Source organism: Anser anser (assembly GCF_964211835.1).
Source record: "Anser anser genome assembly, chromosome: 3".
In the NCBI taxonomy this organism is placed as follows: Eukaryota; Metazoa; Chordata; class Aves; order Anseriformes; family Anatidae; genus Anser; species Anser anser.
Genome location: NC_139722.1, coordinates 118,124,934 through 118,147,680, shown reverse-complemented (window position 1 = coordinate 118,147,680; position 22,747 = coordinate 118,124,934). Strand labels below are relative to the sequence as shown.

Sequence of the window (22,747 nt, the reverse complement as noted above, 5' to 3'; positions counted from 1 at the left end):
AAGGCCAGAGACAGCCATTTAGGGTGTCAGAGCATACATTATTCCCTATGGCATTTGACTTTATTCACCTTGCATTTGTTCTCCGTCCCAAAACACCATGTGTCCTTCCAACACTGTGCTGTCTCGTGATTAAATTCGCACTCAAGTTGTCAAGAAAGCAACAGGCCTGAATAAAGAATAGATTTTATGACAAGGCTTGGATGCCTTTGGCTTGATGGCTCTCAAGAAATCAATCTGAAATCACCTCTTTCAGCATTTTAATGAGGGTAGAAGTATGTGTGTTTAGGAATACATTTCTGATAATCTGCTGTGACATGTTTTGCCACTGACTTCCCAGTGGCATTTGAAGTTGCATTTTTTTGTCGTGTACCAGGAGCTTGTTTATCAGTGACAGCACTGATGCATATTTTCTGTAAATGTACCATCATATTGTAGCTAGGTATTAAGGGCATTGAAACGATTTGGCACATGCTTTTTTTGACCAATATTTAAATTAAGGCTGAGAATGTGATTGGGGTCAAACAAGCATGTCAAGTTGCAGGGAGAGGAAAAGAAAGGAATGCTTGCAATAACAGGTTGGGTACATTTCTGTAATGTCTTTCACCTCAGATTCAGCATGCTCTGAAAAGAATTGCTGTGTGGATGGTGAGACATCCCGGTAGAGAAAATGTATTTTCCTCAAGCAAAAGCAGCTGTTGCTTGGCCTTGTGCAGCAATAGTACGTGCCCCTTGTGATGGGAAGTAGAAGTTGTAGGGGAGATTAAGGTTATCAAAGAGGGTTGGAGCTGGGCTGGGGCCTTTGCCTGAACACTGCATCCTTTCCCAAGCACACTGCTAGCAATGCAGTGTGAAGGAATTATTTAGTATGAATTCAGAAGAGAAATGAGAACAGCTGCTTGAAAAGTGTGCTACGTTTTGAAAATTTCAGCAGTTTTTCAAAGCTGAAAGAGTCTGAAAAATGAGTGCTCTCCTCTTTATCTTACTCAACTGCAGGATAATTTACATTCTGAAATTTCTGAACAGGGAGGGAAAAGGGAAAGCCCATTAATCCCCCTTCACTTTCATCCTTCTTTCAAAACAGCTTTCAGCTGAAGTTGTCTGAACTGGGAGAGCTCACTACCTTCCCCAGTGCAGCACTTCCCAGCCACCAGCTGGGAAGAAAGACGCAGCAACTTACAATTAGTGATTATAGCATGCAAGTGTGGGCTTTGCTTAAAAAGGTGTGGGTGACAAGAAGATAAATTACAAATGTACAAGGTCTTCACAAAATATCTTGCAAATGCTATGAGCAAAAGCATTGCAGGAAGCATGTCTTGTGTGGCAGTCTAACAAATGTGTGCTCTAGTTACTGGGAAATAATGTTCTTGGTTTTTGCTTACTGCTGTTAAGGGTATATCCCTATGGCTTGTCCAGAAAATACCTAATTTCAGTTGTCTAGTAAACTCGCAGCTGAAAAAATCCACATTTGATAAAACCTGCATGCTCTTTACAAAAGCAGCAAATACTAAGATGATGATCCCTTTGGCGTTATTTGTGGGATCCAGTAAGTGCTCAGTTATGAGTATTGATTTGATGCTGGTCTAGAGCAGGTGACCTACTAAGACGCAAGGAGAGGAGAAGCCAGAAAAGCAATCAGGAGAAACTTCATGTTTAAATTCTGGGGCTAATAAATCTGATGGCCCCAAAAAAGCTTGTGTACAGAGTTATTTGATGGTACGTAAAGGTGAGTGGGAAGGAGAGCGTTTATCACTGCTTGTAACAGCATCATTTTTCTTGTATACACTGCTGGGGGGAGATAGGGGACTTTTTCTGCTTCTTTTCTGAGCTAAAAGAACTAAAGAAATTTTTGTTCTCCAGGACTGACACTCAAATGTGTGCTTTGAAATGGCAGTTGTTTGCACCAGGTAAAAAAATCCTACAGGTCAGGGACAGCTGAGAACTAGGTGGCTGGAAAAGGGTAAGATATTTCATGTCCTTATGCTTTTGGGTTAGTCTGTAAAATTGAGTGAGATTATTAATGAATTTGTATTTGCTGGGAAAAGATGCCTTGGAGCTGGGAGAAAGCCTTTGGAATGAAGATCAGGAAGAAGGGGAAAAAAGTCATGTTTTCTTTGTCCCACCCTCAGCCTGTCCTCCCCTAAAAAATAACAATCTGCCATAAAAGCATGAAAACAAGTCTGAGGAGACATACTTACAGTGTGTGTCTTGGCATCGAATAATACAGATGACTCCCACAACTACATCTCTTCTTCTAAGCATCATAACCATCCTTCTCCCTTGGGAGCGCTTTCTGGAGAACTAGCATGGCCCAGTGCTTTATGGCATAAGAAATTCGGATCTCATCCTGGCTATGTCTCAGGCTTTGTATGGAAATGAAAATTGATCTTCCTATAAAATGAAAAGACTTTTTCTTTTTCTTTCTTTCTTCCTCCCTTCCCAACCACCCCCAACCTGCAGCTTAGTATGCAAGCTCAAGCTGACCGCTACTCAGAGCACGATCTTAAGATAACTGGCTCTGGTTGCTCTCTTCATGCTAATAATAATAGTACCCGTCTCCCTCAGGCATTCTAGTGCTGAGCAGGTAGTCAGGTTCAGCAGTACTAGAGATTAAGCTTTTAATTATTTTCTTTAATTAAAATTCAATAGCAGTCATCTAAAAGTGCAGTCTTTCAGAGAGAAGGATGCATTAGTAAGACATTGATGCAGAGCCAATTACTGCTTGTAGAGAACATTTGGACCTTGCTCAGAGCACACCCCTGAGAGCCAGCACCTGCTAATGCACACCCTCTTGTGGCTTGTGCTAACAATGGCTGCACTGTGACGTTACGTGGTTGATGAGAAAAAGTCCACTTTCACAGGTACTCCCATGAACGCAGCCATATTAACATAGGTTTGGATATTGCCAGTGGTGTCTAGCTGACCCTGTGACAGGGTTCATTGGCCTGTTGTGCCCCCATTTGGGAGCAGGAAGGAGGAGATAAATTTTTGTGTCCAAACGTGATGTCCAGCCTGACTGCGTATTCAGATGTGTTGTGTGTGTTTTAGTTCTCTTTTGGAGTCAGCTTCCATTTGTACCCAGGCTCAAGGAGAATGAAGCCCTGGGTTGGTGTGGTTTCTGGTGGATGCACTGGAAGCAAAGCAAGGTCAGGAACAGTTGAGCAGATTCAGGGTCAAGTCATTCAAGGACTAGATTGTAATTTAGTCTCTTGGGAAAGTAATTGTGCTACTTGGTCTTTTCCTGTACCAAATTACAGTGGCTGCATTTGGTCTTTTCCTGGAAATCTCAAATCTTTGTGGTATGATGGGCTGCTCCTGGGGCTGCAGTTACTTTTCAACTAAGCGTGTGATGCACAGCAGCCTGTGTCTGCTGGGGTTGTGGCTTCTCCAGGCCTAGCGGCTCTCAAAAGGTGCCAGCAAAGACGTAATGCAGAGAATGTTCGCAGCCCTCTGAGCTGAGAAAAGCCAAGGCAGTGATCCTGCTCACCTGTTTTCCACTGGAAGAAGTATGGCAGCTCATTTTTCTCAATGCAGAGACCCAGAGCACAGGGACAAGAAGGGGCGAGAATGCTAGCCAGGCTAGTTTTATCCAAAAATCTTGTATCCTCTGGCTCCCTGGCCCATCAGGCAAACAACTGAGGGAGCTGAGAGGGTGACTAATTTCTTCTGTTCCCGCACACCTTCTGTCATCCTGTTCTGTCCCAAGGTTTTCCGGGAAGCTGAGATTCACTAAATGTTCTTTTGCAGCTCCCATCTTTTCTTTCAAATGATACCAGCCAATGGTTTTCAAAGGATCTTTGCCTCTTTCACCCTCTGTTGACTTTCACCCTCTATTGATTTTGGTCCTTTCTTGCCTGCTTCTTCCTCGCTTTGTACGTTTTGCAGGTTCTCTACAGCTCCAGGTCACACAATGTTCTGTTCCAACAATCCCCTACCTGGTGCCTTGTTGCAGCATCCTCCCCTCCATTTTTCACCAGTTTTCTCCTGACAACAGGAAAATCTGCTCTTGTACTTAAGGAACTATAATTCCAGTGATGCAGGTATTTTATTTATTTGTCAGATGGAAGCTGTACCCCCGGGTGCTCAGGGACGTGTCTGTAATGGACCTGTCAACTTCAGTCTTAGGGCAGAAAATCAGCATGCCTGTCTGCGTTGGAGCAACTGCTATGCAGCGCATGGCTCACGCTGATGGAGAGGTGGCTACTGCTAAAGGTAAACTGTGCAGCGTCCCTGCAGTCCTCTTATCTCTGAATAAACAGAAAAACGGTGGGAAGGGAGCAGGTGGGCACTTGTTTCTGTGTCTTCAGAAGGAAAAGGTAGATGCCCAGGACATCAGTAAAGAAGGTGACTTTGATCTGGATCCCAGACTTAAGGCACACACAGGCTTTGCCCAAACATCTTCAACAGTGGTTGCAATCTGACATATCAGAATAGTAGTACTTAATTTTCAAAGGTGAAAATGGAGGGGGAAAAATTGCTATTAGCTTTAGTCCATGTTACAACAAATACAGACTACAAATACAGATTAACGTGGAGAACTAGACACGGGAGGCATGAAATGAAGCAGGTTGTGTGACCAAACTGGAAGAGGCCAAGGAGAGCATCTGATGTCCCTCTGTGGGTGAGCTGGAGCTGTGTGATGGCTCCAGGAGTCGTCTTTTCAGCCCTCTCTGTTGTAACTGTTTTCTATTAAAGATTGTGTCTTTCTGGATAACTGGCAGAAACATTTTTGTGATCTTCTGTAATACAAATACATCCCTATCTTTTTAGGGCTACGAGAGACTACAGTACTTAAATAATATGACTACGTTATGTTAGTCCTGCAACTGCTGGCAGATTGCTTTTGTACTACTTTGGCAGCACCTTTTTAGGAAAGCCATTTGGTCTTGTTTTGGGAATGAATTGGTAGAAAAATCACCTTTTTTTTTTAACAGAAATGGCAATTAAATAAATAAATAAAAGCTGCCTGTTTCTGGCTTGAATTTGCAAGCTTTGGATACTTTTTGCTTGGCTGAAGGGTCACCTGGTGCCAGAAATCTCCCCTTGGTGTCCTCCTTGCCCACTCCACCAGAGCATCTGTCATGGTGTGAGTGACTTGATTTCTCTAACTATGGATGTTTCACAGGCCTGCAGGAATCCTTAATATCATTTGTCATCAAAATAAAAAATGAAAACATCTGTATATTTATACATTCTATAAATGTAAATGTGTATATATTTTCATGACAAGATATGCTTCCTTTCACAAGACTTTATGAACACCAGTGCTCATCCATGTCTTTGCTTCTAGAAATTCAGAAGCCCTTGCCTATCTCAAGACTTTTTGCTTCAAATAGGGCATTTTTTTAGGACATCCCAGGGAGCTAGCAAAATAAGGGCCCCTCCAAGCTAGATGATACACAGAGGTTGCTGATGTGGAGCTCGCAGCCTTAAAGTGTGTGAGAAATGGGGTATTAAACAGAATTCAGATGTAAAAATTTCTCACTCCTTAACCCAAGTTGCAGAATGAGACAATCTCAGAAGAGGTCACATGGTGTGCCTGCTGCATACAAATGCATCAGGGTGTACATTACCAGCATTGAAGAATGGAAATAGTTACAAAACAGAAGTAGTGCTGTGCATGGATGAGCTATTAATTTAACAGCAATTCCATGACCAATGCAGCAAATGCTAGTGTGAAGTGAGTCTGATTATATGCCCTGCAGTGACAGCTGGTCTTGATTCTTGTTAAAATGCAGCATTGCTGGGAGGTTCACTGTGATGAGCTGCAACACTTCAGTATTGTCATCCAAGGCCTTCAGCAAACACAACCTTGTTGTAAAGTTTAGACTTTGCTTCTCAATAAGGAGCAATCTGAATTGTCCTTTCTGCCAAAGGAGGCTTATTTTAATTTATAGTATATTTGGGGATGCCTTTTGTTTTTTTCTTTTTGCTAAGAGATTTATTAAGAAGCCAGATAGCATGCGTATTGTATGTGCAGGCACATTCCACACGATGGAGCTCGAATACCTTAAACTAGTTGGAGAAGCAGCGTCCTGTCAGCTGTGTTAGTGCTGTCCTGGCCTTTGGCAATGCTTGTGAATTATTTCTGGCCCAGGTTATGCTGGGAGGAAACTCTGAAGCATAATACTGTTAAGTGCAAACACATTAATGCAATGTTAAGAGTGAGATTAGAAATACACAAAACCCAAGATTTTTCTTAACAAAAATACCCACCAATACTATGGCTTGGCCGCATTTTAAGTCATAAATCTATAACTGCATATAGAGTTGAGTGATAAAATAAGGCTAACTACTAGGGCTGAGTTATGGTTGTGGTAGATAACTTAATTTTGGAATTTCCTGACTCTTTTGCACTTAGTTTCAAACTGTAACATGATTATTGCATTTAATATTCCTGGATTTTCAAGCTAGGGGAGAGCTTAGTGTGCTGGCAATGGTCTGAATATGTGGTCAAATAAACATGTCCTCGGGAGTTGATAAATTTTTCATCACTTTAAGGACAGTGTAATTAAAATCACACCCTCTGTGTTGCATTAGCATATCTTGTAGAAAAAAGTCCTCAGTTTTGTGCTCTGTTAGAGGTGGAGCAGGGCATTTAATGCCAAGCTTTTGGTTTGACCTTATAAGATGACAGGGATTAGCTGTAAAGTACACGTTTGGCTTAAAGCTTCCCTTAAATTTGGGACATTTGGGATCAAGGGTTTTGTTACATCCAACTTCTCTTAAACTTAGTGATACCTCAGAAATACAAGTGGCCAGGCTGTTGGTTGCTTTAAATCCACTTTTGTTTCAGCTGCACTGCTTTATGCAAGTCAAGAAAGTCTGATCCATAGTCTTGTGGCTTTTTTGAAAGCACTATGTACTTGTAAGCTTGAATATACACCTCAGGTGTATAGGGAACAATGCATGCAGCTGTTGTGACGGCCCTTACAAAGCACAGCGTGGTCTGAGCCTTGTCTCCTTCTGGCTTGAGCAGCTGTAGGACCAGGCATTATGCATCCTGACTCTCACTGGGGGGCACAGCAGCTGCCCAGAGGAGCGCCCACAGTGCATTTATGTGCGTGTGCCTGGGCAGGTGCCATAAGAAATGTAGCTGCCGGGTTGGGATTGAACCTCAGGAAATGATCTTGGATTCGCGTCATCTTCACCTACAGAACAGGGTGGTGCAGGTAGAAATAGCAACCTTTTTTCCCCTGTTTTTGTATTTCATCAGCAATGTCTAGTCCTACCAGTGACTTCCCTTAAGCAACAGCATTGTGCTTTGATCTGTTCTGCTCTTCCAGTGTGTTTGCCTGCAGGCTGCTGCATAAATGTCCTCTCTGGGGAGAAGGGCATCGATGTCATGCTGTCTCTCATTAGGTAAAACTTCCTTTGCGGACCCCTTGCTTCAGGAAGGAGTTGTGTTTTGGGGAGTTGCTGTTTCTCCTTGAGGGAGGCTCCTCCACAAATGACCACACTGGTGTAAAGGAGCATGTGTCTGACTTAAAATAGGTCAAAGTCTGGCCACTTGCCTTAAACACACCTTCATCAACAATTCGGTTTCATTAGTAAAGGTTATTTTGGGGGAAAAAAGTTGAATTGTGATATTAAAATTTCCTGATGGTAGGCAATTGAACACAATATTTGTAAGTTACTCCAAAAGTTAACTCCACTCTGAACAGTATAAGCTGTAATTACGGTCAAAACTTGTATAGCTTCAAATTCCAGAGGTTGGATTTTGTTATACTTGTTAGCTAGACTTTATATATATAGTCCGTACTGGCTGCAATAAGTTTGTTCGTCAGTTTTCTTTGACATATCTAAAAGGACATGGAGTCCTTCCTTATTGAGTGCTTTCTCATACTTTAAACAATTTCATGGACCTTGGCAGAAGTTATTCCCTTTTTTTTTTTTTTTTCAGGGCTTGCTTCAAGTATATTCCCTAGCATTTTTGTTGTAGTTCATCTGTGGCAATTTTCCAAATACAGGATTTTCCTTTTCAGTAGAAACTGAAAAATTGGGAGGAAAATTGTTTTGGATTAACTGAAATGTTTAATTTGATCCAAAAGGCAATGTTTTATTTCACTTTCCTACTAGCTAATGCTTTTAACCATAGCTCGCTTTTGAAACAAAAGTGTTAGCTCAGAAGAAAACATTTCCATTTTGAAAATATCAATGCATGACATTTTGACTTTGGTGAATTTTTCTTGTCCTTCCCACTCCAATTTCAGCTTCTTTAAAAAATATTTGCCAAATTCAATGAATAATCTTAGCCACCATTAAAGAGCAAAGGGCTGTTCTCTAAATACTTTTCAGCAGAATTTTTCCTATTTTTTCCCATTTGTCCATTGGAATATTCACTGTTCCTCAATGCAAAGACATTCATTTCCATCCTGACTTCATGATGTGCTTGCAAACCAAAGTGATCCCCATGTTATCTTCTGTCTGTACTCACGCATGAGTACATGTACTCACCATGAGTACAGTAGCACTTATGGTCCTGTAAATAGGACCCACCTTTAAGTACACTGAAACAAAATCTTGTGCATTATCCAGCTGCTTAGCAAGAAATAGCAATTTTTTGAAATCTCAGTTGATCATGAACAGATATGGAGCATTATTTTATCAAGATTTCTATTGTTATATAGTGATGCTAATTGCATAATGCTGTCTTAATGCTTACTGACTACCTAGTATTCTATTGTTTTAGCCCATAAGCGGTATTGCAGTACCTGACTTCTCTTAGATTTACTGAAAATCGGGCTGAACAGCTTGATTGTTTTCTTGGCCAGATCTTTCAAAAATGTTGAATGGTAGTTGTTCAGGTCTGATGATTTTGTTTACTCTGCGATTGCTCTCAAACAGCTTTCTGAGTTACTGCTGACTCAAGAAGGATTTCACCATCACCTGTGATGCATCTGCAGAGTCTGCTTTGCCAAATGGAGAAGAGGAATACTGGCTGAAAAGCTTTTTTCCCACCTGTTTACTTACTGTTAACTCTATCATTTTCACCTAGACTTGGATCAATACCTTTGTTCCCTTGGCTCTTAACAGGCTTCTAAAATGCTTTTTGTTTCTTTAATGCTGCTGAAGATCCGAGTTCAGGTTCCTTGTGCTCATCTGATGTTCCCATGACTTTGAGCAAAGGATTTTGTGATCTACTGTTTTTTGTGCTCAGCCCCATGGTGACAGGTGAGCAGGACTTTGCACCCATCTCTAACCTGCTACTTATATGATCTAATAAAATAAATTTCAGGGCATGGCTACTCCACAGAGTCATTGAAAGGAAAATATTCATGTGGGACAACATGGGACCTGACCCTGACTCCCCCCAGAGATGTGTATGGCCAGGGTACTTTCTGGTGCAACTCTGTACAGGTGCTCTGGCATGACAGACCTTCAGACCTGGAAGAGTGTTTTCCTGCTGCCTTCCTGCCCAGCTGACAAAATGTTGTGTCAACAAATTGTAGGCCCAACTTGCACAGAGAGTTTTGAAAGGGATAAGTGAGGTAAGTCTGGGCAGGGGATTTCTCAGCCAAGTGTGTTTCGTCAAGAGAGCAATGTTAAGTACTTTAAACAACTCTGTTTCTTAGGAGATGCAACTCAAAGAACATAGCTACTTCTCTTGAGAAATACCACTGTGCCAAAAGGACACCATGTTGATCCCAAACTTATCCTTTGGCCCCGAACATGGGGACAGTGGATTCAGGGAAAAATGACCACAGTGGGGCTTTTTGGCTGATGTGCTTCTGAGATGCCCCTGAAAGGCAAACAATGGGAACTTGCAGAGCAAGAGAAAACCAGCGAGATTTACCATTTCCATACAAGGAAGGTAACCCTGACAAAACACAAAAGGTTAAACTGGGATCTTCTCCAGTGCTTTCCACTGAGGTGTGTTGCCTCTGGGTTGCCCACAGGAATAAACTCTGTACCTTTTCCATATCAGTTAATGTAGTGATATCCCACCAGAGTTAGAAAGGAGACATGGTTTAAAGATGAAAAAAGGGCTGAGAAACATTATTATAGAATCACAGAATGGTGTGGGTTGGAAGGGACCTTAAAGACCATCTAGTTCCAAGCCCCCTGCTGTGGGCAGGGACACTTTACACTAGACCAGGTTGCCCAAAGCCCCATCCAACCTGGCCTTGAATGCTTCCAGGGATGGGGCATCCACAACTTCCATGGGCCACCTGTTCCAGTGTCCCACCATTATTGCTCTGTTCTCCTGAGGATTTCACAAGTAGGTCCTGTCCCATGGTCAGCCTTGATTTGTTGCTACGTAAAATAGTTCAGTTGAATTCCTCAAGAAAGAAGACAGTCCTGTTTGGTTTGGGTTTATCTTTCTTAATGAAAATAAGTGTCCTTGTGTCTCAGTTCAGGTGTGTCCAGAGGCTCAGGGCAGGTGGCAATGGGGTTGAGGCACCTGTGCCCGTGCAAAGCAGCTGTGGAGCAAAGTCTGTGGAGGTCCTCATTCTTAAGCACCCTATCATATCCCAATTAGAGGTGCATCTGGCCTTGAACTAAGGTGGAGTACAAAGAACTTAAAGCTTTATCATCCTGATCTTGACAACTCCCCCTAGCCTCCTGTGTGTGCCTAATGCCATGCTTTCTGCTCTGTCACTGACCTCAGTGGAAACCTGTGGTGTGTACAAAGGTAAATGTATGCTTTGGGCAATGCTTAGGATTTGGGTTTAAAAGATGACCTTAAAAAAAAAAAAAAAAAAGGCTATCTGAAATGGCATGAGGAAAGGCTGGTTTAAAAAAATCTGATGTTTAAACTCTGGCAAATGTCACATGTTGCTGCAAGTTTCCCGTGGGAATACGGATCTAGGACTGACTTGTAACAGTAAATTTAAGTATTCGCAGCACCCCTAAATTGAAATGTAAAATATAGTTGTTAGAGGAAATGAACTGCTTCGGTTTTCTTCAACTGCAGTTACGTATGTAAGAAGAAGTATATTTTGCCAAATCCTGATTTGAGGTAGGGAAAAAACTGGTAATACTTTGAGGCTATGTATCATATTTTTGAAAGCCTACAAAATTGTCAAAACCTTAAAAATGATCAAGGTACAAATGTAGGTCAACTAAAACTGAAACCTGGAATCTCCAAAACTTTGAAAAATTTTGTGTGCATAGACTTTGAATTTGACCGTGAAAAATCACAGAATCATTCAGGTTGGAAGAGAACTCCAAGATCACCTAGTCCAATCTCTGGCCTAACACTAACAAGTCCTCCACTAAACCATATCAATAAGCTCTACCTAAACGTCTTTTAAAGACCTCCAGGGATGTCCAAAATATATGTGTTGAGCTGGTGCTTTACCAGAGAGTGGTTAACTTTAAAAGTAGAATGAGGGAGGAATTTTGTGAGTACACTCTTATGAAAACTCCATAACCTAATTTGGGATAGTTGAACTTTGATTTTCATCAAAAATCTAATCTTAAATAAGATGAAAGTGTTACCTTCTCTTTTGCCATATATCCAGGTAAGTTGAAAGGATATGGTATTTTGTGTTTAAAATCTATTCATTGAATATACTGTGGGGTTTCTATTTCCATTTCTGCTTTTGCAATTGTTCTTGTGTCCTTAGGGCGGTATATGTTCAGAATAAAAGTAAGAATAGAAATAAAAGGATACCTAAAGACAAACTGAACCATAACATTTACATTTTTCCCTTATCTGATCTGAGAGTTTTGCAATTGCTGGGTTAGTAACCCCTCCCTCTCATTCACGAACTCATATTTGACAGAGCAAAAGGAATGCTGCTCCCTTGTTTCTCAGCATCACTTAATGGACTTGATTGAGTAAATCACTTGTAATGGGATTTGTGACAAACCACCACAGCTGATCTGAGCAGGATTTTAGGCATTCAGTGGGTTCTTCAGAAGAAACTTATTTCTAGGTACTTAATCTGTGAGAGGGGACTATTTCCAGTAATTTTAAAGAGACTAATCAAAACCCTCCACATTGTAGCCCTTTGGTTCTTTGCTAGGTCTGTGCATGTTCCACCATGGAAAGCTTGTGCCCTCCAGCACAGCCCCTCTAAGATGTGCAGAAGGATTATTATTTTTATTAGTTACTAGTGTGAGCTAGGCCTGGAATTTTAAATTGGTCAGTTGTTTCCTTTTACTCCACTGAATCAGATTGTATTTTGAGTCAGTTAATATTTATACCTTATTTCAGTCCAGATTTTTGTTCCTGTATATTGTAGTCAAGCAAATATAGCAGCAGCAAGAATAATTGAACATGACTTAAAAATTGCAGTGATTGAAGTGGATGGCTGTGGTGTGACGCAACTCACCTACCTTTAATCATTTACACGCAATCTATTCACCAGAGGCTGCCTTTATAGCCAATGAGGAGAATTATACCTTCTAACTATTTCACTTTACTGACTTCAAATGGAGTCTAGGAGACTATCCCATATGCACATGCTTGTATTTGCTCAGATACATCAATCTTAATAAATTAGGCAACAGATGCATTGACAACGGAATACTATACATTGACATACAATACAATACATTGACAACAACTGATTGACAACAGAATACTATAAAACAATTGACCTGTGAGGATTATTCAGCAAAGACTTCAACAGTTTGACCCACTTAGCCTTTTGATTAAGTTGCAGTCTAATTGCAAATGATTGTGGAAGAAAATACAACACAAATCGGTGGTTTCTAATGCACCTTTTCTTGGGTAGGCAGAGGGAGAAAAACACTACCTTACCTCAGTTCCTCTTAGGACAGCGCAGATGCATCTATATCGGTTCGTGTTATATGCTGTCTTTTGTGATGTATACCTTTTTTCTGTTTGGAAGCAGAAGGTGAATTTAAGTGGGCAGCACTTTCTGAAGCTTGTTAGATGTTTCTTTAGGCTGCTCCTTAAAATCTGTTGTTTCAGCAGTTTACAGCTCTTCATGAGGTAGCAAAACCTGGAAGACATGGGAAGGCATGGGTATTTTCACTGACTGAAAGCTGCCTTGTGGCTCTATCCAATTTGTTTGAAAAAGCTGTTCATAAGCTTCAACTCTGAGACTTGTAATCCTCATTTAATAAAATGCTGTCATAAAGACCACTTTTTAATGCCTTCATGGGCTGGAGATGAGGTTTTGAAACAGAGGTCCATTTACATTTAAAAAAAAAAAAAAGTATTGCGGTAGACCAAGAAAAATAGGCTTCATATAATATTTGAGTTTTACAGTATGATTTCCTTTATTTTACATTGTGATAGATTACTTCTAAAAGAATAAGTCATATATTCATAAAAATGTAGTTGTACGAGGTTAGCTGGTTTGCAGTGCAGCCCAGTTTGGAAATCACCCTGTGGAGGTAGCTGGCACAGAGCATTGAGCTGCTTGACCCCATCGGGGATTGTTTGCTGATGTTTGACCATGGGGCTGCCCACACCTCAGGAGTGATTTCACTGTACAGTTATTGAATGTGAAGAAGGAAAGTGCAAATAACATTTGGTATGAACTCCCATCCCTTTGGCCTCTGTGGAGATTTTTGGACATCACTTGTCTGGTGTACCTGCACATCTTCTTTTTCTCGTTTAGGGACTCCTGGATGGCAACTGCCACTTGGGATGTTTCTCTCACTTTCAGCAAGACCAGATTTTTATTTTTAGTTTTATTACTTTTCCAGAAGAGTGAAGCTTTATGTGCAGGATCAGGTGATGTATGTTGAGACCCACTCCTTTAGGTCATGAGATAGGACGCAAAGATGTCAGACGAAACACTAGTGGAGGTTCCCCCTCGAGTCTTTAAATGTCCACCAAAAAAATCCTGTAGAGGCATTGAATCTAAACATCATGTTGGCTCTGATCTCTGGGTGACAGTGTTCATAACATTAGCTTTGTAGTCTTAGTTTACCACCACTCTTCTGAAGATTTGGAGCTAGATAGGAGCCCTGTTCAAAGATTAGTTGGAACAAACTCATTTTTCAGTTTTTCAGTTGGAGAAAATGTGATTAGCTACCTAATCTGTTATCGGCTAAGACGTACTACAGCACCCTTTTTCTTAAGTCTGTTAACATTTGTACTGTGTACCTACATACACTTATCCAACTTGCACTGTTTTACAAACAAATACTTCACAAATTGATGTTTTTTCCATTTGCATGAAATGGTGAATGAATAGCAGAATGATGTTTTAACATTTCAGCATAATACGATATCGGAAAACAACCTAAAAATGCAGGCAGGGAGGAAATAAAATTCTTTCATGCATTGCATGCAAGAAACTGAAATGTTCCCCTGTGAAACTGACCATCCTTACAGCTCAATATTAACTCATATGAGAGGGACAATGCACTTTAGCTGGTGCTTTTGGCTTACATCTGTGGGAAGTTCTTATGTGGAAAATAAGAAGCCCTCAACCTTGAGGCCAGTGGCTTCCTTTTTATAATCAACAAGAGCTATAAAAACAGCAACACTTGCTAGACAAGAGATCTTGGACAAAATAAGGATCGAATCTATGTAATAAGGTTGCCTGCTGGACTGTGTCCTTTCTCTCTTCTGTTATTATACACTGAAATACCCTGCAGGGATGAAAACAGGCACTTGCTCAGAAAAGTCCTAGGAGACGCCTTTATTAAAAGTGTGCTTAATGCTAGCAAACATCTTGGGGGTGGGAGAAAGTAGTCAAAAGGCTATGATAAAAACTTGGAAAAGTAGCAAGTGCTCGAGGGTGCTCATGTGGCAATGGCGAGGAGGACTAAAGAGCAATGTTGACAATGATAGTCCTAAAATGCCAATCTGCACCAATGTGGCAGCATTCCAAAAACTGGAAATACGAAATGATTTTTTTTTGGATCATTTAAGACTATGTGTATGCGAGTATGTCCTTAAATGTGTGCTAAAATTTCTTGAAGAGTGTTAGCCAGACTCTAGAGGCTTACAGAGAGGCTCCCCATAGGATGAAGAATTAGTAATGTGGGATTAGGCTTATTCTGATTATAATGTCTTTTATTTCCAGTATTGGAACAGGAATCATCCCAAACATGCACACAGCAGTTGCCAGAAATAGGCCAATGAACACAGAGAATAAGCCAGAGAGCTCTCGCAGCAGCCCATTGCTGTTAGTAACTGCTAACTATTAACATAGCATTCACTGAAAGACTAGCAGCACATTCACGCTGGAGAAAGGCAGTGTGAAATCACATGCACTGACACTCTCTCATGAGCCAAGTGCTCCTGTTTAGAGGAGCCTCTGTGTTTTGGGGCAGTCTTGAACATGACCTTGTGTTCCTCCAGCCTGCCAGGCCATGGGGACAGGGATGATGCTGAGCTCCTGGGCGACCTCCTCCATTGAAGAAGTTGCTGAAGCAGCTCCTGACAGCCTTCGCTGGCTGCAGCTTTATGTGTACAAGGACCGGGAGGTTACCAAATCCCTAGTGAAGCGTGCGGAGAGAGCAGGTTACAAAGGGATCTTTGTGACGGTGGACACGCCGTTTCTCGGAAGGCGCATTGATGATGTGCGAAACAAGTTCCAGCTTCCTCCCCACCTCAGGTAGGTGCCTGCTGGTGGGATGTGGGATGAGCATTTGAGTTGGTACGCTGTACAGACCCTGACTAATACTTGCTGAAGTGCTGGCACAGTGGTAGCAACCAAAGATTGGCTGGAAGGGTAAAGAATGAATGGGATGTGCAGGACTTGGGTTTGCAAAATGGAGCTAAAAATCTTGTCGGAATCTTGTACTTACAAGGTCCTGATACTGTCCGCAGTATCATGACATATTTTAAGAGTACTGTGTTTGCCCTTACTCAGAATCTGGAAATGAAAACAAAATTGAAATTAAAAAGAAAAAATATATATATTTTGAAGCAGATTAGTATTGATTTGAGTTCTGAGTGAAAGTTAATTTTGAATATTATTAATGTATCCGAAGTGCTCTTCCAATGTCTCCTCTAACTGTTATGTTATGCTATGTATGTACCATATGTAATATGAACATACCAAGAAATACAAAATCACATCCCAAGGTTCTTCATTTTCATAATACTCATTTCAAAGGTAAGCCATGGGACTGCACAATAAATCCGATTGTTCACCTTGGAGACACAAAGCTCCAGAACATGGGGTGTCAGATCCCCCCCCTATATGCCAGTCCTTGAAGCTAATATATGAGATAGCGAAGACTGACAGAACAGCCTTAACTTTGCCTCTGATTTCTATATTAAAGTACAATCTTATGAGAAAAGCACCAGAAGACACAAAAATCCCTGACAAACCTGACACTAAAATGTAGTACGCTGGTATGTATATGCCCCACATGTTAATCCTGCTATAGATCCGTGATTGACAAAGCATTGTTGATACACACTGTCATTTTACCCGAGGAGAAGGTATTTTAAAGAGCTTTTTTTTTTAGGGACAGTATCATTTTAAGGCCTGGGGTTAAAGTTAAACAGTTTTTGAATGAGAGTCAAATAACCCAAAAAATATTTGAGAAAAGCAATAGAGAATTTCGGAAACACTTTGACCCCACCTGACCCACCAAGAACAAGGTTTTGTTTGATTGAACCATATGCAATAATATGAAGTTGAAGTAATCTTTAAAGGTTAAAGTTCCTTCAGATTTCAGAATGACTCTCAGTCAGTGTTTTGTTGCAGAGTTGGTGGTGAAACTCTCTAGTGTGGGGCTCTGCTTAGTTATGTGATAACTTTTTCTTGGCTTCAGATTTTCAACAAAGTTTCAAAGCAACAACAAGGTGCCATTGTGCTCAGAAATGTATGTAAGGCAACATTCATTCAAGTGTTGATCTGTATTTCACAGTCCAAGAAAAACAACAGTTATTTATATAATCTTATCCATGGTTCTGTTTTTCTCTGGGTACCCCACCCTTCACAAACCAACAGCTGAAAAGCTGAATCTTGCTGAGAGCCTGCTCCTTTCTCATTTTCTTCTTTGCTTGGAGCTGAACAGAAAACCCATGTGAAATGTTGCTTGTTACAGGCATGAAATCAGCAGTGAAACTAGCCAGTTTCCGTGAAAAAATAGTGTGTGTTCCCAAAATGTGGAATATGAGTATAAAATAGCACAACATGGAATGACACGCAATTTCCAAAGAACAGAGCAATCAGCCTGGTGTGGAACAGAGGTGTCCTTGGTAGTACTGGTGTCACTGATGGTGGTTTGGTGTTTGTGAGCACTCGGGCACTCAATTTCTCTGCGCACCCTCATTTCCTCCTCTCCTGCCTTGTCTAGTCAGACTGAACTCTGATGCCAGGGGTTGGTACTTACCATTTGATTCCTAGAACTGATGAGATTGATTTGGTGCTAAAGAGCAAATAATAGCTAATGTTTTCATATGAGCTTTGTTCCCCTACATTTTACAAGCAAATGTACAAAAAAAAGATGAATTGTACACAAGAGGAACTGTCTGGATGTTGGTCTTGTCAGCCTGATGAAAATTCTGGTTTCTTTGCAAGGCTTCATGCAGTTCCATCTAATTCATGGAACTTAGGAAAATTTCCTTTCCTTTTTCTCCTCTACCATCTATACATTTCCCTATTCCCTTCAGTGCTTGAATCCCCTGGATTAGAGGGGGGAAGGAGGAAATGGCAGGAAAATACTTGCGACATGAAAGCTAAGGGCATTTCTGCTACAGATATGGGTAAGTAGAGGTGCACTTCTTGACGTCTGTGGGTCCTGGATCATGTTATGAAAGATCGATGTTCTCTTGGTACATGTAGCCTTTGCTGCTCAAGAGTCTGAATGGCCCACAGTCTCTGATGCATTTATCCTCACAGATATGTGATATCATATCATATATCACAGATATCCTCCAGATGCTCCTGGAGATACTGTTGTTCCTATTTTATGGTGGGAAACTTAGGCAAAAGGAGTGGCTAAGGGTTGTGTCCAATGTTGCATGTGAGGTCTATAGCAGGATAGATGGTTGGGCCCAAACCCTAAATTAGTCTTTTCATTGGGTTTTCCCTCCTGATCGTGGATTTGATGCCAAACCTTTAGAGTTTGGACTTTATTCTATTTCCTTCAAAAACATTAGGAGTGTTGCCTTGGGCCAAAGAAATTTGCAACAAAGTTAACGAATGTTTTGCCAGCCAAAGATCTTGACTTTGACAGACCCTGATACAACATCCTGGGGTAGGCTTTTTTGCTCCTGCCCTACAATACAACACAAGTTAGCACAAGTGTGTTGAATGCCGGCACTAATATTTTTATGACTCCAGTGAATATTTCTCAGACTATTTTTCTATGCTTTTTGTCATTTTAGATTAAAAAATTTTACAAGCAACAGCTTGGCATTCTCCTCAGGAAAAGACTTTGGAGAAAATAGTGGACTGGCTGTCTATGTAGCCGAGGCAATTGATTCAAGTGTCAAATGGGAGGACATCAAGTGGCTTCGAGGGCTGACCTCACTGCCCATCGTCACGAAAGGAATCCTCAGGGGTGTGTAGTTCTACTGCTTTCTATGAGGCAGGCAAGGTGCTCTTTCTTGTGTAGGCACCAGGGAGTAAAAAGTGCTTTTGCTGCTGGCACTTCTGCAGAATTGTATTACTTTTCAATGGCAAGCATCTGCTTTACTGACATTAAATATGGTGGTATATATGTTCATATTTGTGTGCTGTGCAAAGTAGGGAAAAAACTCTTCTTTGTGTATGGTTAGTATTTGGAAGGTGACAGGTATCACCAAATGCTCATCCATTTTGGGTAGGTTCAGTGCAATGGGAAATGGGGAGGGTGATTATTGTGCTGCCTCTGTATACGAGCTCCTCCATGTGGAAGGTAGTCTTTGAAGCAGACAGGTTTTTCTTCCTGTTGACCAGCAGGGACTTAACTTAGTGTTCCTGTCTGGGGAAAAGTCAAAGAAGGGGATTTTGCATTTTGCTGGTTGAAGGTACAGGTCAAGGTTTGTGGCTTATCAGGCCTGGATAATAATAATAATAAACAATAATTCTACTTAAGTTTGATAGGTTGGTATAACATCAGTTGTATCTGAAATCACATAGTCAGGAGGATCAAACTTGCACTTGTAAACCGTAACTCTAATCTGAGTTGTGTGCTACTTAAAGGAAAGCTGGATATCTGTTCTGTCAAAAGAGCACCGAAGATGGTAAAGCAGCTTCATTTACTATGGATTATTACTGCAATCTTATTGATAACTATGGCATTGAGAAAATCATTTAGCAAAAGAATTTTACTGAGTGTTCCAGGACAGAGAAAAGAGAATAAAAAGCCATCAAAATGGCTGTTAGCTGAAAATGATAAAATATTCTGCTCCAGTATTTCAAGTGACCTTTCTAGTTTTTTTGCTTAAAGACAAAACTGTTATTCTGTGTTGAGATGAGCATTTGGAAGGATGAAGCCCTAAGTGGTTTCCCAGTATCTTGCAATTTATTTTATTTTTTTAACTGATGCCACTGATGCCATAATTTCCCTCATGATGTTGCATTCCCAGTTCTGGAAAGGAGTATCTTCTCATTATGACTTTTTTTTTCTTCAGCTGATGATGCTAAAGAAGCTGTAAAGCTTGGGGTAAATGGTATCCTGGTGTCAAATCATGGAGCACGACAGCTTGATGGAGTCCCTGCAACTGTAAGTACTGGTGCCAATATGCAACAAGTTCTCTCTGCCTTTGGCTTCTTGTTTTCTTCCTCTGAATACATGGTAGCTGGAGGAAAAAAACTGTAAATACATCTGTTGCATGCTTTAACCCATGAGTCTGTCTCCCCCTCTTTCCTTCTTTTTAGTATGTCACAACATACTTAGAGTTAGAACCAGCCTTCCCTTTGCCAGATCAATTGAAAAATCACTGGAGGGTTTACATGTGACTTTCTTCAAGCTACCTGGGTACACTATCCTGGCTGCAGTAGCCAGCATGGGAATCCAGAGGAGCAATTTCAGATAGCATATTATTGGCAGTTACGCTGTTAGAAATTAGGAATATATTTTTTTCTAGTCTCCTCTTTTATTTCTTCCTCATTCCTTTAGAAACCCTTTGCTGCAGTTTGTAGAACACCAAAGATTGTACTAAAGATGTTATTCCCTTTTAATATTCTCCAGAGATTTATGAAAAATTAAGTTACAGAACAGCTAAAGACAGAAGGAAACTCTCCCTTTTTCTCCTTTCAAACCTTTTCACCTTTGGAAAAGGTACAGGGTGGTTAAATAACAGGTTTTTTCCTTCTTCCTTTTCCTTGCCATGCTACCCTGTACATCTTCCAAAGGTAAAAAGGGATTTGAGAAGTTCTCAATTGACACAAATGAAAGAAGTAAATGAACATGAAAAGGGTTGTGTTCAGGTTGAAGGAAAACCCTCAAAATTCCAGTCATCACTCACTATGCTTCATTTGGTGTGAGAAAGCTGCACAAGTAAAGAGAGAATGAATGGGAGGAGAATCAAAGCCCAGACGTGACTGTTTCAGTATTCTTAATGTGCCCTTGATGAAAAACCTCCTGTTTTCCATGAGGATTTTCTGGAGGGAGAAGAGGACAGGTAAGCCCTTTTCCACTGTGGGATGTTTTGTATGTGAAGTTTTAGCAGTTCTGCCCTGCAGGCCCAATGGTGTCCCCCCTTATTACCCTGAAGTATTTCTACTTTTCTCCTTGGGGGCAGCTGAGGATTTCCCCAGTTGATTTCATTCACCAGCTGATTCTTCAGAGGTCTTCAAGTGGACCCACGTGAAGCCCATGTGGGCTTCTGAAATAAATTTATCTTTAACTTTTGTCTTCTTGTCACCTTTTAAGAATGTATGCCTCAATTTTACCAAGAGTATTGGAAAAATCTTGGGCAAGTCTGTGTGAGGTAACCCAACAGCAAGAATATATAAGGATATTGAAACAAATTTTGAAAAATGAGAACTCAAGGAAAAGAATTATTATTTTTTGCCAAGTAGAACAAATTAAACTTGTGAACTACTTGTTTTGAGTTATTCCTTTGCAACACTGTTCACTGTGCAGATGAGAAAGCACTATCAAAGCTGGCATGTTCACTGGATTTCATCTTACAAAGAACTATTTCACAATGCAGTTTTCATAATGTAAATATCTGTATTGGAACATGCAAGTGTTTCTGCTTTTGAAACAATTTCATGGCTTTCCAGAACGTGAGCTGAACCCGAGCTGGTTAATATTTCTAGTGTCTAGTTACACATTGAGGAAATCTATGTTTTAATTATGGTTTGCATCATACTTTAGTTATTATAGCACTTTAATGTTGGTACAGTTTGTCAGGATGTAGAAAGTGGTCTCTGTATATGGAAATAGATCCAAAATATGTTTGGCAAGAGAGCAAAACCAAAGGGAGGGGAAAAATTACAGCAAGTGCCAAACTTCAAGAAAATTTTAATCCAAATCTAAAAACAAACTGTACTTTCAAGGTTTTTTTCCCTCATCTCCTGGTCATTTTTTATCCATTAGAAAGGAAATGAATTGCATCCGTACTTGAAAGACATGAATTTGTATGCCTTTTGTCTTACTACCACACACTGTTTCCAGTCTCCTTAGTACCAGTTCTTCCAGTTCTGTGTCTTTCCTGATATTCATGAAAAGGAACTGTTTAGGCATTATAGGAACAGCTGCTATGTAATGCTTGAGCCTTGAATTCAGGAGGTTCATCTCTTCCTGGGACTTCTTGCATGGTGTTGACGTGTTAGTAAATTCCCTGGTTACTTGTCTGTACATTGGCAAAGCTAAGCATCCTTTCCCTTTACCTTTACCACTGGTGTAGGGAGTAAGGGGAGATTGGTAAAAGCAATATACGTGTGCAGTAGAAGAAAACTTTTTCCACCTTGCTCAAAATTCAGAGAATGCTAGATTTTTCTTATATGAAGAAGCTCCTTCTACAACTATTCCTGTAACCAAAATGCATTTTCATGTGGAAAAATACATTCTTTACTTTTTCTGTGAACTCTAAGAGCAAGTTCCTCATGACACATCTCTTACTCAGTGTCTTTATGTATAATGCCCACTTTTGTGTTCCTTGGTGCTAGCTGGCCCTCATTAAAATTAATAACGACTTCAAGCAAGAAAGTGAAAATGGTTATTTAAAAAGTCAGTGATTCAATTTTATTCCCAGATTACTGAACACCAAAAGTTTGGGGAGGGGGGCAATATCAAGGAGCAGACCTCATCTGTGCCTAGTATTTCTTTATATTCTTCACAAGTATCTCATACTGGCTTGTGTTGGATACGTGTCATGGGATTAGATTGACATTTTATGTGATTCTGCTGATTCTCATTTTATTTATGTGACTGTCCAAGTAAATTTGACCTTTGTATGTATCTGCTAACATGCTAAGTCACTTCAGTTTTTGAACACAAAGCTGTATTATTTGTGCATACAATTAGGCAAGCAATTGCTGATTTAGCTTTTTAAAAGCTTGATTTCAAAAATTTTGTGCTGCAGAAGTGGACAAGCTGTATTCCTGGTTTCACTCTTCTAGATTGATGTCTTGCCTGAAATTGTTGAGGCTGTGGAGGGAAAGGTGGAGGTGTTCCTAGACGGTGGTGTAAGAAAAGGCACAGACGTTCTCAAAGCGTTAGCCCTGGGTGCCAAAGCTGTATTCATCGGAAGGCCTCTCGTCTGGGGCTTGGTTTATCAAGTAAGTCACAAAAATCTCAAACTTATGTTTTTAGATATCCAGACTAGCTGTTCAGGCTTAGTGTATGTGCATGTGTATATGTGTGCATGTAGGGGTGTGTGTGTGAGAGAGGGTTTCTGAATGCATGTGGTTATCCAGATCTTCTTAATAATCTAAAACCTCCTATCAAATACTTAGGAGTCAGGGTTTCC

At 40.6% G+C, this 22,747-nt stretch overlaps 1 protein-coding gene across 2 annotated transcripts in view; it reads left to right on the top strand.

The window, feature by feature from the left end:
- HAO1 (hydroxyacid oxidase 1) overlaps positions 1–22,747 on the top strand; it is a 28,732-nt gene that overhangs the window by 4,912 nt on the left and 1,073 nt on the right. For both annotated transcript variants that reach the window (XM_083828889.1, XM_083828890.1), the window contains 5 exons: positions 4,058–4,209; positions 15,239–15,494; positions 18,227–18,402; positions 19,457–19,548; positions 22,398–22,556. In XM_083828889.1, coding sequence (XP_083685015.1) covers positions 4,058–4,209; positions 15,239–15,494; positions 18,227–18,402; positions 19,457–19,548; positions 22,398–22,556 — 835 coding nt within the window. The remainder of the gene's footprint in view (positions 1–4,057; positions 4,210–15,238; positions 15,495–18,226; positions 18,403–19,456; positions 19,549–22,397; positions 22,557–22,747) is intronic.